The following is a 15297-nucleotide window of genomic DNA, read 5'->3' as shown; positions in this document are numbered from 1 at the left end:
AAATGATTACAAGTAAGAAATTATAAATTCCATCATGGTGATTCGCATTCCAAACGATTGATTAATTATGATTTGTGGAGAATACTGAAGTCATAGTGGAAAATAACTCACTTGAAAATATTACAAGTGAATGTAAAATGAGTAAAATGAGTAAGTTAACTTAAATGACTCCTGGATTTCAATGTTCTTTCTTGTAAGTTTATTGTTGTTTTACGCCGTCTTTACACGTTCTCTTTTTTTCTTTTCTTTTTTTTTTGGGGGGGGGGGGTCATTTTTTCTTGTCGTGCGTGTTTAATGAGGGAGACCCCCCCCCCCTTGCCGTCCTGTCATGCTTGTTTAAAGGTGTATCACTAATCTAATGTGGTTGTAAAATAAAAATGATTGCAACAGGGTAGACACGCAACTATAAATATCAGATCTATAATTAGATTAAACAGTCGTGACGACAGAGAGGTCACCCAGATAACGGAAATAACCTTTCCGTCGCCATATTTATACAGATATTATTACGCATAGTTCTTCTGTTCTATATTGGTGTTAAACACACAATGAAATTGTAAAGATTGAAATTCATTGCTGTGTTATTTCACTGCTTTTTTATTTCCAAGACAATTTATGGAAGAGATTTAGAGGTTTGGTAAACATCTGAAGTTATTTTTTCCTGCGCATGACCAATCCTGAATGTTATTCGGTCGAGAAAAGATGATGAACGATGAATGCAATCAAAAGACAAATGAATAGCAGAATATCGTAGAATATGGAGGAAATATACTCTCTAACATGTCTACGTATAATCTCTTAGATGCACTGTACTGCATTCGTCAAGTTTAAGCATCTAAACGAGTTTTATCAAGACATTTAGAATCGTTATCTATCTTGACGAGGACGAGAAAAACGAAAAAAAGCAAAATGAGTGGGATAAGGCAACAACCAAGAAAAGATACCAAGATGAGAATTCGGGCATTTCCAGTGAGTTTTATGATAGTTCACGTGTAATTGATATTTTTAATATTGCATACGAAGGCTTCTTATGTACGCCATGTCTTTTACATGTACGTTTTTGTTTGTTTATGTTTATAATTTCAATCAATATAACTCAAAGTCATTGATTTATTCTTCTGTTTTAGATGACAATGGATGAAAAGTATGTCAATAACATATGGGCGTTATTGAAAAATGCCATACAGGAAATACAGAAAAAGAACAACAGTGGTCTCAGTTTCGAGGAATTATACAGAAATGCATACACCATGGTGCTTCATAAACATGGGGAGAAGTTGTATACTGGTCTTAGAGATGTTGTCACAGAACATTTAGTTACAAAGGTACATAAAGAAGTAACCGGAGTAATACCATTTTTATGCATGATGACATTTTCAAAATATACATTTACTGTATGATGGTTCTGAAAATACAAAAATTAATTCCCATAGAAAAAGTTAAGTTTCCAGTGAGCATAGTTCAATGGAAATGTAATTTTTCTTTGGAGGTAAATCTTTGTATTTTCCTTCATTTACGTCGTTGGTTGTTTTCTAAGACACCTTGTTCTGACATTTTGCCAATTAACATGAGAAAGCAATTACATGCTGTTATATTAATAATTTTCTACATTTGTTTCATCCAAAGTAGGAAGCATAATAAAAATATTTTGAAATACTGTACATGTATATGCAAAGGTTGAACATTGATCTAAATGATATGGATTAAATTAATTCTTATGTTTGCTCTTGAAAAGCTGTCTGGGTGTTCTCAGACTGCGGGAGGAATTTTTATTCTGTTGGAGAATCAAAATGGTTCAACCTTTTGCAAAGAATGGCACTTATAATAATAAATTGTGATAGTTTCAGTGTGTGAACTTCTAAGTATACCGTCATAATTTTTTAAAAAATAATTCTTCTTATAAACTACTTTAACCATAAAAACTGTGCTATCAATGGGTGTCTTGTTAAGGTGCTGAGTCCATTTGCTTATTAAAGTACATTTTCCTCTGTATACCATTACACTATATCAAAACATTTCTTTTTATGAACTCACAATATAGAATATATTTATATATACAACATGAACAAAGTACGGAAAAAATCTCAACAATAAACTTTAATTTTTGTAGGTTAAAGAGGATGTATTAGCAGCTCTCAATAACAATTTTCTGCAGACACTGAATTCCGCTTGGAATGACCATCAGACATCAATGGTTATGATCAGAGATATCCTTATGTACATGGTATGGTATTGGCTAATGTTGATGTTTTAAAATAATGATAAATGTTATCTTTTAAGATGATTAGATACTGTAGATTGGCAAATAAACACGGTGGTTTTAATTTAACTATGTTCGCGATTTGTCATTTTTCCGCGTAATTAAACCCATCATTAATACTAACATATGTTTTCATAATGCTTTTGCTTTGATCAACTGTTTTTCTTGAAGCGTGAAAATTAAAACCACTGCAATTGGTACTTTTTGAGAAATCGTGAAATTTTAACACCATAAAATTAAAACAACTTACAGTATACATATATACTGATCTATTATAAAAGCTTATTTTAAACTCATTTGAATTAAGAAAAAACATTTTATATATACAAGATTTTGAAAAAGAAAGTTGCAAATGCTTAATGAAAAAGTAATTAGGATTTCCATGTTTCCAACTCACAACAACATAACCTGGATTTTTAAAGATTTTTATATTTGATATATTTAAATTCATTTAGTTTGATAATGTTACTATAGAGACTGTCGACATATTAGAGATACCCAAAAATTTTGATTTGATACACCAGTTATATCCTTGTGACTTGAGAAGAACTGATATAAAAAAAATTAACTATAAAGAATATTATCACTTGACATTATTAGAGATACTATAATATACGTGTTATATATTTAAACGTCTGTTTTACAAAGGAATTAAAAAAAGGTCTTTAAATAACATACTCTGGCCTAAATAGATTCTGATAAGGACTTTTTTCTCCACCTTTACCCAGAATCAATTTTTCATGCCGTTATGGTACTTGCCAGTGTGATCTGTTTGTATTTACATAAACTGTTTGGGTATTTTGTAGGACCGAGTTTATGTACAACAAAACAATGTGGACAACGTGTACAACTTGGGGTTGATGATCTTCAGGGACCAGGTGGTCCGGCACCCAACCATCAGGGACCACCTACGCACCACGCTGCTAGAAATGGTGGCACGGGAACGCAGGGGAGAGGTGGTAGACAGGTATGTTGTTTGTGGTGCCCACACCTTGGTTGTGTATATTTAGTGTGGAGCAGGTTCCTATACTGTTTATTATGTAGTGTAAAGGAAGTTGTAGAGAGGAACATTTCATTGAAGCAGGGCATTTTTTTTTTTACTTTTGCCTAATATGTCTTTCCTTTTGTAAGAATTTGATATCCTTAGATCCTTTGAAATTAGTTGTATTTATATTCAAGGCTAATGAAAGTTGATTTCATAAAATTTACAACAGCCATTTTGGGGGGGGTTTAGAAATATTTATTCAAGATTATTAAGATGCACATCAAAGCATACAGAAAACACCCACATGAAAACAGAGTTGAAAATACATTTCCTTTGTAATTTGTTGAAAGGCAAATGTAAAGATATATTTTTCCATTGCTTTAGTTTTGTTTGATGATTTTAGGGGAGCAGTGAAGAATGCCTGTCAGATGTTGATGGTCCTTGGTATCGACTCAAGAAATGTGTATGAGGAAGATTTTGAAAGACCCTTCCTGGAACAATCAGCAGAATTTTACAAGGTACCCTTGTTACAGCAGACAGATTGGTGAAAATCTCTTCTTGGAAAGAACAACTTACTTTATGATTAAAAAAACACTTTCAATTTAGGGAAATTATAATGAATTTTTATTTTTTACATTACTGAGTTATATTAATGAGTTATATTAATGAAATTATATTAAGAAATTAGTCTGCTATGATAGATGTATCAGTTTCCCTAGATTATTTAGAATTATTTTTAATACCAATCTAAATAACTTACAATACTTACAGAGTGAGAGTCAGAAGTTTTTGGGTGAGAACAGTGCGTCGGTGTACATCAAGAAGGTGGAGGCGAGAATCAACGAGGAGGCCGAGAGGGCCACTCACTACCTGGACAAGTCCACAGAGGAACCCATTGTCAAGGTCAGCTAAATGCTTGATTAGATGAATATTTCAATGTCAACACCTTGTCACCCACTGTGATATTTCAATTGTTTGAAAGAAAAATATTATGTGTTTTTGCTGTTCAGTTATCAATTTTGATATAAAGAGTCATGTTCTAAAAATTGATATAGAGCCTCTACATTGCTATTAAAGAGAACAATTTTGGGCCAAAAAAAATTAATCATTAGTTTCTCGGGCCAAAATTTTGAAAATTTGATGAGGCAGGCAGGGTTTTTTTTTTTTTTTTTTTTTTTTTTTAAGACAAAATTTACAATGACGTTAACCCATATTTTATGATTTATTTGTGTACTCATCAGCAGATATTCATCAAGCTGATACATTGGCAAAGTTTAAATATTTGTTTTAATTTGTTCTTTTTAGCTGTTTCTGTTTCCTTATCAAAGGTTGAGTTTTTGCAATTGAACAAACATGACAAATGGTTTGTGCCCCTGCTTCATTTTGCGGCCCATCTTTCCCCTCCACATAACAACACAAGTCTGAACTGAAATAGGGGAATTTCTATGGCATTTCACTAGTTGAATTTGCCATATAAAAATTTATCAAGTAAAGCATTCATTTGGGGTGTTTTCTTTTCAATCTCCAGTGCCTTGAGGACAGAAATCAAGCAAAAGTAAATTAGTCATCATAAAATTCTCAAACAATACAATTGTCCTTTATTCCTGCTATTAGGCAATATCACAGAGGCTTCAATTTCTTAAGATAACAGAGAAATTTCAGTGGTAGTGTTAACAGGGACCAATTTACCTAGAGCAAACTTAGTTTAGGAAGACTTCATTTCTGAAATTCTCCCTCACAGAAAAGTAGGGAGGAATTTGAGAAATCAGGTAGACTTCCATTCTTTGAAAATGGCATAATGCTAATGATAATACATGTATAGAATATACAGATTCAACCTTAATTTAAATTGGATTAAAAGCAAGTCAATTAAAAATAAAACAACTCCTAAAAAATTAAAATCTTATCCATTTTTTAAAATTTAATTCATTATATGTATTCATACATTTTGTAGATGAAATGTTTCGTAATTGTGTTGGCTAAATGACAAACGAAATCAGTCTATGTGTTTCAGTGTATTTTGGAGGTATTAGTCCAACCCTTTGACCCAATTACAACCGTCATATAGTTTGATCTGTTTTATTTTAAAGATAACTGTAGACAAACGGTTTTAAGATTATTTTAGCACGAACTTGGCAGAGTTATTAACTAATTACATGTTACTAACTAATTGTAATATCAGCACCTAAAGTTATAAACATCGGTTGTAATTTTCAGTGCACAGTATGAGAATGCATCAACCGTAGTTGTAACCTCTAAAAATAAGCCAGTCGCTAGTTATTAATCACAACAAGATTTAAATTAGGCTATGAAAATGTCTTTTGAATTAGATGATTATCATTTTATTGCTTTTGGGGTTAACTTTCACGATCGTAAACTCAGAATACAGGGCAACTTCAACCTCTCTTTCTGAGGAAATTCTGGCGAAGTTACCGACCACAAAACGAGTACTTATATTTACATAAACTTGTATTTAGCCCAAGTAGCCCCCTAGGTTGGTCAATGGGTAGATGTGTCAGATAAAATAACGTTTTTACTGACATAGTCAAGCCTTTATTCTGAGCGTTTGTTTACATTGATTTTATAAAAGAGAAAACCGATATTGATAAGATATGAAAAATCCGGAAAAATAACGATAAAAAAGTTTGATGCGGCGATGATTTTACTGATGCGGCGGTGCCTGAGAAACAAATCATTAATTTTTTTTGGCCTTGCTTCAGTAATTTTGTGGAAAAACAATAGAAAACAAATCAATTGTATTGATTGTGGATAAGATATTTTAAAATAGTTTGTTCATCTTTTTATGTAAATGTATAGGATATTCATTTTACACCTGTTCTAAATTTCTTGCATTAGATTAAAACGACATGCCCTCTCCCCTTTACACATTAAAATCAAATAAAATAAAAGTGTAAAGGTATATTTTTTAATAATAACACTAACATGATCCATTCTCAATGGCAGGTTTTGGAAGAAGAGCTCATAAGCAAACACATGAAAACAATAGTGGAGGTATTTAAATGTTTTCATACTGTATAAAGTTGGAGAATTTTAAATTGATTGAAGATATTGATTGAGTTACAGTGTCATAAGATGATTTAGACAATAATTTATACCTTTATTTTTCTTAGATGGAAAACTCGGGTGTTGTCCATATGCTCAAAAACAATAAAACAGATGGTAGGTGTACAGTAAGCTTCTGTAAAACTGATTTGCTTTTTCCATCTGCACAGAATAAAGCTTACAAAGATGGCATATGAAATAGTTTATATTCAAAATTTCTCGTGATTCATTGATTGCAGGATCGTTATGTCGCATTTTATAAAGTCTTGTTTGAGTTTATACTATCTTAATTTTGAAATCATTGTTTCACAGCATTCAGTTTTGTGTTTTTATGACATAGAATATGATTAAAGCAATGCCTTTTTTTTGCAGACCTTGCCTGTATGTACAAGTTATTTATTCGGGTACCAGAGGGTCTGAAGACTATGTGTGAGTGTATTAGTGTGTATCTGAGGGAGCAGGGCAAAGCCATTGTGTCGGAGGAAGGGGAGGACTCTAAGAATGCAATTACATTTGTACAGGTCAGTAGCAATACAAGGTCAAAGGACAAGGTCATTATGCATCACATTTGAACATGTTATTGTACATTTTATGAAGTAATACAAGTTCAAAAACAAGGTCATTATGTCAAAATAACTTTATGTAATTTGATTGGCTGAATATATATTAATTTTGGCATAACAACAGTATTCAGATTATATTTTTTGTTTTTAAGATAGAGCGTTTCAGTTTTTGTAAAATTATTGATTTTTTACAATATTTGACTTTTCAGAGTTTACTGGATCTGAAGGACCGGTTTGATCACTTCCTTCACGAGTCATTTAGTGATGACAAGCAGTTTAAACAGATGATCTCCAAGGACTTTGAGTTCTTCATCAACATCAATCACAAGTCTCCCGAGTATCTATCACTATTCATCGACGAAAAGTTGAAGAAAGGTGTCAAAGGGGTATGTGTGGCTGAATAATAGACCTTGATTTATGGTGCAGACTACTTACAATTAATATAATACAGACCGCTAGATGAATAATATTGATTATTTAAAATAATATTGAGTATTTTAAAAGCTTATATAGATCCACTTAATGTTTTTATTGTCTAAAGAAACATGAATTAGCTGACATTAAAAAACTTGATTCTGTAATATTACATGTATTTGTGCATAGATACCTGATTTTGTTTAAGCGCCTTTTTAGAATCGCTTGATTATTTTGCAGATGTCAGAACAAGAAATTGAGATGGTGTTGGATAAGAGCATGGTTCTGTTCCGGTTCCTGCAAGAGAAGGACGTCTTTGAGAGGTACTACAAACAGCACCTTGCTCGACGTCTGCTGCTGAACAAGAGTGGATCGGACGACTCTGAGAAAAACATGATATCCAAACTCAAGGTATGCAATCTCTAGTGGATCAGCAGGTTTGATGTCTAAGTTTGAGGTACAGGTGACACTCGATGGCTTGAACTTCGATCTCTCGAAGTTCTTGATCTCTCGAAGTGAACTCACGGTCCCGATTTTTTTCTCTATATAACTATGCAAATTTACTCTTGATCTCTCGAACTCCGATCTCTCGAAGTTCTTGATCTCTCGAAGTAAAACGTGGGTCCCGTAATACATATTTCATTGTTTTTCACTCTTGATAACTCGAAGTGGTTGCTGTGTACACACACAGCCAATCAAGCGTATAATTATAGCTCCGCGTGGACCTTACCTGGATGGTTGAGTGAACTCCTGGGGGCTAGCGTGGTAGTGTTAATTGGTTGATTACGTAAGTGACACTACCCCTTGCTTCCTTCAAAGGGTAGATAGGTAATTTGTAACTGATCTATTAATTTCAACAACTTGTGAAAGTTACGGTAAACTGCTCTTTAAAATATTCTAACGTTATGATTTAGAAAACATAATATGCTTAAGAGTTTTTTAACGCGAAAAAATAAACTTAATAACTACACAACTAAGTTCTGTTTTGTTTAAATTGAAGTAATGTAGCAGAAAATACGATAGAAATCATGTCAGACTATTCTCCCATGTTATGAATATAAATTTCCGGCTATTATAAATTTAGAACCTAAATGACCCGAACAAAAATTTCCGGATTTTTTTAAACTTAGATCTCGAACTCTTGATCTCTCGAAGTTTAATCATGGTCCCCTGAAGTTCGAGTTATCGAGATTCACCTGTATTTGATATCTTTAAGCGATTAACAAAATTGATATCTAAGTTCAGGATATCCTATTTTTGTTTTTGATCAGCAAGTTAACTGTATCCCAGATATGTAATATTGAGTATATTTTGCATGATGCAATTTTGCACTGCCTGTTGCACATTTGTATGGAAATTATTTGACAGAACACAGAATATATATGTTTGCTAATAACTCTTTCAGACGGAGTGTGGTTGTCAGTTCACATCCAAACTGGAGGGGATGTTCAAAGATATGACCGTGTCCAACACAATCATGGAGGAGTTCAAGACCTCCTTAAATCAGTCCAGTGTAAGTACAATGTCTGATCAGGTCAAGGTCTTTCTATATCACTTACCATTGCACACATCAAGAAGAGACTGATGTAGGATTTTGACCCTGACTTGTATTTTATCCATTCAAAAATGCTGAAAGTTGAATTAGCCTTGTTATAAAATGAATGATAATAAAATGCTGATTGTATTTTTTATTTTAAAGCATTCATGAACAAACTAGTACATACTTGTAATTAGGAAAGGTATCTGTATTTACCGGTAACTCTAAAGAAACTTTTTAGTCAATAAATGTACCTTATGTTGGTGATTGAGGTCAAGTGAACAATGCGTTCATTTTATGTCAATACATTTCCAATGAAAACTGTGACATAAGTATGACACATAAATTAATAGAGTACCATGCTATTAGGCAGACGATTACAACAATTGTATAATATTATGGCATGTTATGTTCAGAAGATGACTTTGCAGAAGTTTTTGATCTTGGTTATTATATTTTGAACAAAATTTAGAAGTAAATCACTTTTATAAAATGTCTCTGAACAAAAAGCAATATTTACTGTAGACTTTAGTACCTTCATGAATACATGTATGTCGTACATTGAATGTTTGATGATGATTTTTCTGTGTTGCAGGTTAATATGGCAGGTGTAGATCTAGTGGTGCGTGTTCTTACCACAGGATTTTGGCCCACCCCAAATGCCAACCCACGGTGTAATATACCACCCTCTGCAAGAACTGCCTTCGAAAACTTTAGAAAGTATGTCAGCTTCAAGATTTTCTTAATATAAATTTATACTGAAATCAATACATGTTAGAATGTAAAATACTCTATGTATTTCATGCTTGGTATTAAACAAATGGCATTGAAATATTATCTGATTGGAACTTTTCCTGCTGAATAAACTTTAAAATGAAGGAAAAGAAACATTATTTTTCGTAATTGATAAAAAAATTCAAGGTGATGAAACAAATGCTTCCTTTATCTCATTCCCTAATTTTTATTTTCAGATTTTATCTAAACAAACACAGTGGTAGAATGTTAACTCTTCAGCCCCAGCTAGGCTCAGCCGACTTGAACGCCACATTTTACGGTCAGAAGAAGGATGATGCGGGTGGTGCAGGGGCTGGCTCCAAGGAGCCACGCAAACACATCATGCAGGTGTCCACCTACCAGATGTGTATATTGATGCTCTTTAACAAGAGTGAAAAGTGGACTTTTGAGGTATGGATATTTCAGGGCTTCAAGATGAGGGACTAAAAACTTGACTCTATTGATTGTTCATATATTCATGTATAATCATGTGTAGAACATCAGGAATGTATACTTCTATTCATTTTTGCAAAAAGGTTTTCATGAATTTTGAATTTCAAATACCATGAAAGCAGTGTATATTCAGCTTGTTTTGATTTAACAGGAAATAAAAAATGAAACTGATATTCAAGAAAGGGACTTGATACGAGCAATCCAGTCGCTGTCGGTGGGCAAGGTGTCTCAGAGAGTGCTGCATAAAGAGCCCAAGACGAAGGAAGTGGGTAAGGCATCACAGACTCGCCCCACAAAATAAGGAGGCTTGATAACAAATCATCCATCAGATTTAACTTAAAATTTTAGATACAATAGTTTTAGCCATAAACTATTGTTAAGTAAAGAATTAAAGGGGATTGATATATGTTTAAAAAGGCCACAATCATATAGCTCTCTTAAGCTTTGTAACAGGAAGTGCAATTCCGTTTTAAAAGTGGTCCTTTAAATAGCCCTACTATTACTTGAAGAATAAGCTACATCACTATTAATTATTTTGAAAAAAAACCTCACGATTCAAAAACGAAAGTAGAATAGTATTAAAAAAAAGTGCCATTTTTATAATATATGAGAATATTTTTTAAATTTTTTATTAATTTAATTGAATTGCATGTTGATCAACACACAGTTTAATATAAACGACTTTTTTAAGATTTTTTGATTTTTTTATGTTTAAGAGTTGTCTTTCCTTTTGTAGAACCTGCCCATGTTTTCACAGTTAATGATCATTTTACGTCCAAGCTCTTCAGAGTCAAGATCCAGACAGGTCAGTACAAAAGTTGGCACCAGGTCAACAAATCATCTACTTGTGTGGTGTTAATTCAGTTTCAACAAAATTTTACTAAAGTTTACATTTATTTAGTGTAATTTCTTGGAATCTCTAGTGTGTTTCTTTAGTGGTTTTTATTTATATTGGCAGAAATGTTTGCTTTCAACTTTGGCAAAACTCTAATGAAATGCATAATTTCTTGCAACTGACATGCCCTACCATTTACTTTATGATTTTACTTGTAATTGCTGAATTTATGAAAGTTATTTCACATTCATTCATCTGAATTTCAGTGGCAGCAAATAAGGGTGAAGCTGAGCCAGAGAGGAAGGAAACCAGGGTTAAGGTTGATGAGGACAGGAAGCATGAATATCCATTTGAAATCAATCTGTACTGTAAATTATTCTTATTCTGGATGAGAAAGGGCATAGGGCTGCAAATTATCTTTTCTTATTAATTTTTTAATTTTGAAAATTTTTGTATAAAAGGGGCTTTAAGGTGCCTCACTACACCTTGAAAAAGTTTCTCAAATCAGCAGAAAATTACTTGATTATGATAGAAAGCATGATGGATAAGAAGTATATATGTCAAATAGGCGAAAAATTGCACAAAAATTTCGTTCAGTAAACATAAACAAAAGCCCCAGGTGGATTCGAACTCATGACATGCAGTTCACAAGCCTGATACTTTAACCACTGAGCTATGACGATATACATCTAAATCGATTGATACAAACAGTTTAACAAAACATTTAAATCGCCATCTTGTTACGTAGTGCCTTAAAAAGTACAAGTCTAGGTGTAGGTAAATACCCTTGCTATAAATATATTATACTGACATCATGACTCTTGATATATATGTCCTTAACCTACATACGATTGAAGCTGCAATTGTAAGGATAATGAAGGCCAGAAAGAAGCTACAACACAATGTCTTAGTAGCAGAGGTGCAGTATTTTTTCTGTGTTCATTGGATTCTTTTATTTTCTTTTAACTGTTTTGTGTTATTTAAATCTCTAATTATCAAATTTGATAATTAGTCAGTTTAACTATATATAAAGCCTCCAAATCAATTCATACAACTTCATACAACTGCATGCAGGAAATATTAAAAGAGTTTTCTATTTGAACTTAAATATTGCATAAAGGGAAATACATGTATTCGCCCCCTTTTTTATTTTCGCCTCTTTTGCCCTAGTTGTCAGCTGTTGAAATTAAGACTAGGCAAATTCCAAAGTATCAAATTATCTCTGTTAAAAGACAACTATGTCTAAACAAATTGAAAAAGAGGTGAAACTAAGTGTAAAAAGGGCGAAAAAGACATGGGGCAAAAACTACCCTGTATCCAGTATAAAGACTTGTGCATTCATATGTATTTTGATCTTAATTTTTGTTCCATGTTATTAAGGAATGAATTCTTTATTCTTTTAAAAAGACTATGCAATTCAAGTTCTCTATGTCTGAATGGGTAAAAGGACTGATTCTATCTTGCTTCTCTTCAATTTGTGTAATAATTATAGATTATTTATAATCTTTTCAAAAAGGTCACGGAACAGCTCAAAGCTCGCTTCCTGCCGAGTCCAGTCATTATCAAGAAGCGGATAGAAGGATTAATAGAACGAGAATATCTAGCCCGAACTCCAGAGGACAGGTCAGCTTTATACACTCGCTTGCACTTCATAATTAATATCTAACTACATGTAAAATCTGATTGTGACCACCAAAAAAAAGAGAATTATGCTTTTCTCACACTCTACTATTTTTTCTTGTTTTTTTCTTATTTGTTCAGCCCTTAAATAAGTGTTTAACTCTCCCAGGGCTCAAACTGGTTTATTGACCAGACCTTATTCTACCCATTCTTTATTGACCAATGGAATATGATTTAGTGCCAAAACACCAATATTTGTTTAATGGTAGTTATGACTTATAAATGAACTTGGGGAAAAGAATATAGCAGTTTTGAATTTGAATATTGTTCTTCTTTTTCATTTGCAGGAAAGTATACACATATGTAGCCTAGTGGAATGTCACAGAGTCGATACAATATGCATTTCCATTCTTTACCGGGCCTCCTAGAAAAAAGAAAATAAAAATATGTCATTATTTTACGTGCTTGTATTAGTACATTGGTGGTTTCCTTGGATTCACATTCGGACCTTTGATCAGGACTCTGTTTAATATCGGAGCCGGCAGAGGTGTATTATAGTGTCTGTGTGTTAAAGGATATAAAGACACAATATCTCATGACGCACAATGTTGTGGGGATTTCAATGAAGGATTGGAACAAGTGCCGCAGTACCATCAGTTTATCTGTCTGTAATTCATAGCATATATATATTTCTCCACTATGTTGTGAATGGCTTTTTTGAAAGTATGCAGACTTTTTTTTTTTTTTTTTTTGGTCTTATTTTTGCTGTTTAACAAATTCATTGTAGAATTTTTTATTAGTCAAAGGAGAAAGTGGAAAGACAAGAAGTATGCTTGTGAATTGTATTTTGCGAAGGAAGTTTGAAAGTCTGATACTGTTTCCCATATGTTGATGCATACATTAACTGCGTAATTTGTGAGGGAGATTGTATTTTATGTTGAATACTTTTCAACATTTGTTTTACTGGAGAAAAATTCTGTCTTTTGAGTTTGAAGTATTTTGTTATAGTCCACACTAATGTATTTGATGACAAACTTGTTCCAGCAAGTCATTGTTGCTTATGACTGAAAAATTTTAGCATTGTTTCATGCCTAAAACAAAAAACACTAGATGTTTTTTATTGGTAAAAAAAAAAATCCTCCATGTTTGTTGATTCATATAATAGAGTTCAATCATGGACCCCTATACTTTGCTCTTAGGAAGTCTTTTACAACATTCTTATTAAACATGATAAATAAAACTAAAAGATTTATTATTATTATTAATATTAATATTGTAACATGAGAACAACTTTCCCAGACTTTATGAAAAATAAATGATGAAGAAAATTAAATGTCATAGTCTTTTTGTATATGTATTTGATTCAAATTGATACAAGTAAATCAGTCATGTATAGTTCTATGCAAACGGCTACAAAAGAATTTGTAGTGTATGATAAATGATAGATAAACCTATATGGAATCAGGTAACACCTAACTAAATCGTACATGTTATTACTTTATTTGCTTTAGTAAACACCCTTAGATCTACCCCCTCACAATAGATTCAGAGTAGTAGTGGACTGTCCATACGGGTGCCCAACAGCTGGAGTTTGATTACATGTATGTTTAGGGACGAAGCTAGATAGTGTTCGATATCAGGAGCTGCAGAAATGAAAAGTCAGGTTGACAGACTGTAGAGCTACAGCCCTGCATCTACGATATCAGTAAATCTACGACAACTGTCAAAAAATTAAAAAAAAAAATGTAAAAATGCATTTGTTAATATACAAAATACAAGTCTTGATTTCATGTTGGTCTCCCATGCTCTTTATTTCCTACAGCTAGAAAGACGGAGAAAATGTGCAACCTACATTTTATCGAAAGAGGTTTAAAATAATTTTCTTTCTAATATATTGAAAAACCTTGGAAAATTAGTGTGAAGTTATCCAGAAGAGTCATGTCCCTTTCCATTTTGAGAAATTAGGAAATTTAAAAATTGCATGTTGTCCATTATTATCCAGAACACATTAGCAAACTATTTTGAAACATTTAGAAAAGCCTCCCTATAAAGGATAGAGTCAAAATTATGTCTCAGATAGAGGCTGCAGGTTGGGGGGGGGGGAGGGGAGGAGTACATTTTTACATAAACATTTAGAGGAAAAAATATTCACAAGAAAATAGAAGCTATTATAATGATTATGGAAAGTAAAATGTATCAAGATAGTTTTAAGAATTTTCAAATAATGACATTACTAATGAGGTCAGATCAGAGAAAGGGCATTTTATTTTAATAATTTTTATGGGGAGGGGGTGCAAAATTTATTGTGAAGCCATGTGGCAACTTGGTGGGTTAGTTTTACGCATTGTTTCTTGTGAGTGACCCAGCCCTCGTGCCTCATTTGATCCTGTTGTAAACATTGTTTGTCATATGATATTCATGTCCCGCAAGTTGTAAGGTCAATTTTTCTGTGGAAAATAGAAAAAAAGTGTAGTAACTGAATATTCCTTGATGAAGTACTGGTCAACATTAACATCACTTTCGAGCGGCTATGATACAAAAAAAATAAAATAATAATAGTAATATCAATAAACAACAAACAAAACAAAAACAATAAGAAGACAAAATGAAAGGAAAAGACGAGTTTAATATTGTGTCCGAAATAGCTATCGTGAAATGAGGGCAATCATACAACGCTCACCTCGCTAGGAAAGCAAGACATTGGTTGATCCACATGAGTTAGCTCAAAACAAAAACATGCCATACATTGGGAAGTTCAAAAGAATATCAAATTGAATGCTAGGTACGATTGAC

General features: G+C 32.7%; 1 protein-coding gene across 1 annotated transcript; it reads left to right on the top strand.

The window, feature by feature from the left end:
• Window positions 1-500: 500 nt before the first annotated feature.
• On the top strand, window positions 501-14294 carry LOC128180873 (cullin-3-B-like). Its single transcript, XM_052849042.1, has 20 exons — window positions 501-969; window positions 1128-1325; window positions 2111-2224; window positions 3067-3227; window positions 3649-3763; window positions 4017-4148; window positions 6210-6257; window positions 6377-6425; window positions 6681-6829; window positions 7081-7257; window positions 7526-7696; window positions 8691-8798; window positions 9418-9542; window positions 9794-10007; window positions 10201-10318; window positions 10786-10854; window positions 11151-11226; window positions 11734-11803; window positions 12401-12507; window positions 12852-14294. Exons 1-20 carry the CDS (start codon window positions 910-912, stop codon window positions 12874-12876), a joined length of 2286 nt encoding a protein of 761 aa, XP_052705002.1. The 5' UTR covers window positions 501-909; the 3' UTR covers window positions 12877-14294.
• The last annotated feature ends 1003 nt before the right edge of the window (window positions 14295-15297 follow it).

Source organism: Crassostrea angulata, chromosome 4 (genome assembly GCF_025612915.1).
Source record: "Crassostrea angulata isolate pt1a10 chromosome 4, ASM2561291v2, whole genome shotgun sequence".
NCBI lineage: Eukaryota > Metazoa > Mollusca > Bivalvia > Ostreida > Ostreidae > Magallana > Magallana angulata.
Note: the sequence above shows the minus strand (reverse complement) of the source record. Positions and strands in the feature narration are given on the sequence as shown.

Bases quoted from the DNA above. Each gene is read 5' to 3' on its own strand.
- LOC128180873 (XM_052849042.1), top strand. From the start codon at position 910: ATGAGTGGGATAAGGCAACAACCAAGAAAAGATACCAAGATGAGAATT. The intron at 7,697-8,690 runs GTATGCAATCTC...TAACTCTTTCAG, and splicing joins ACATGATATCCAAACTCAAG to ACGGAGTGTGGTTGTCAGTT. The intron at 9,543-9,793 runs GTATGTCAGCTT...TTTTATTTTCAG, and splicing joins GCCTTCGAAAACTTTAGAAA to ATTTTATCTAAACAAACACA.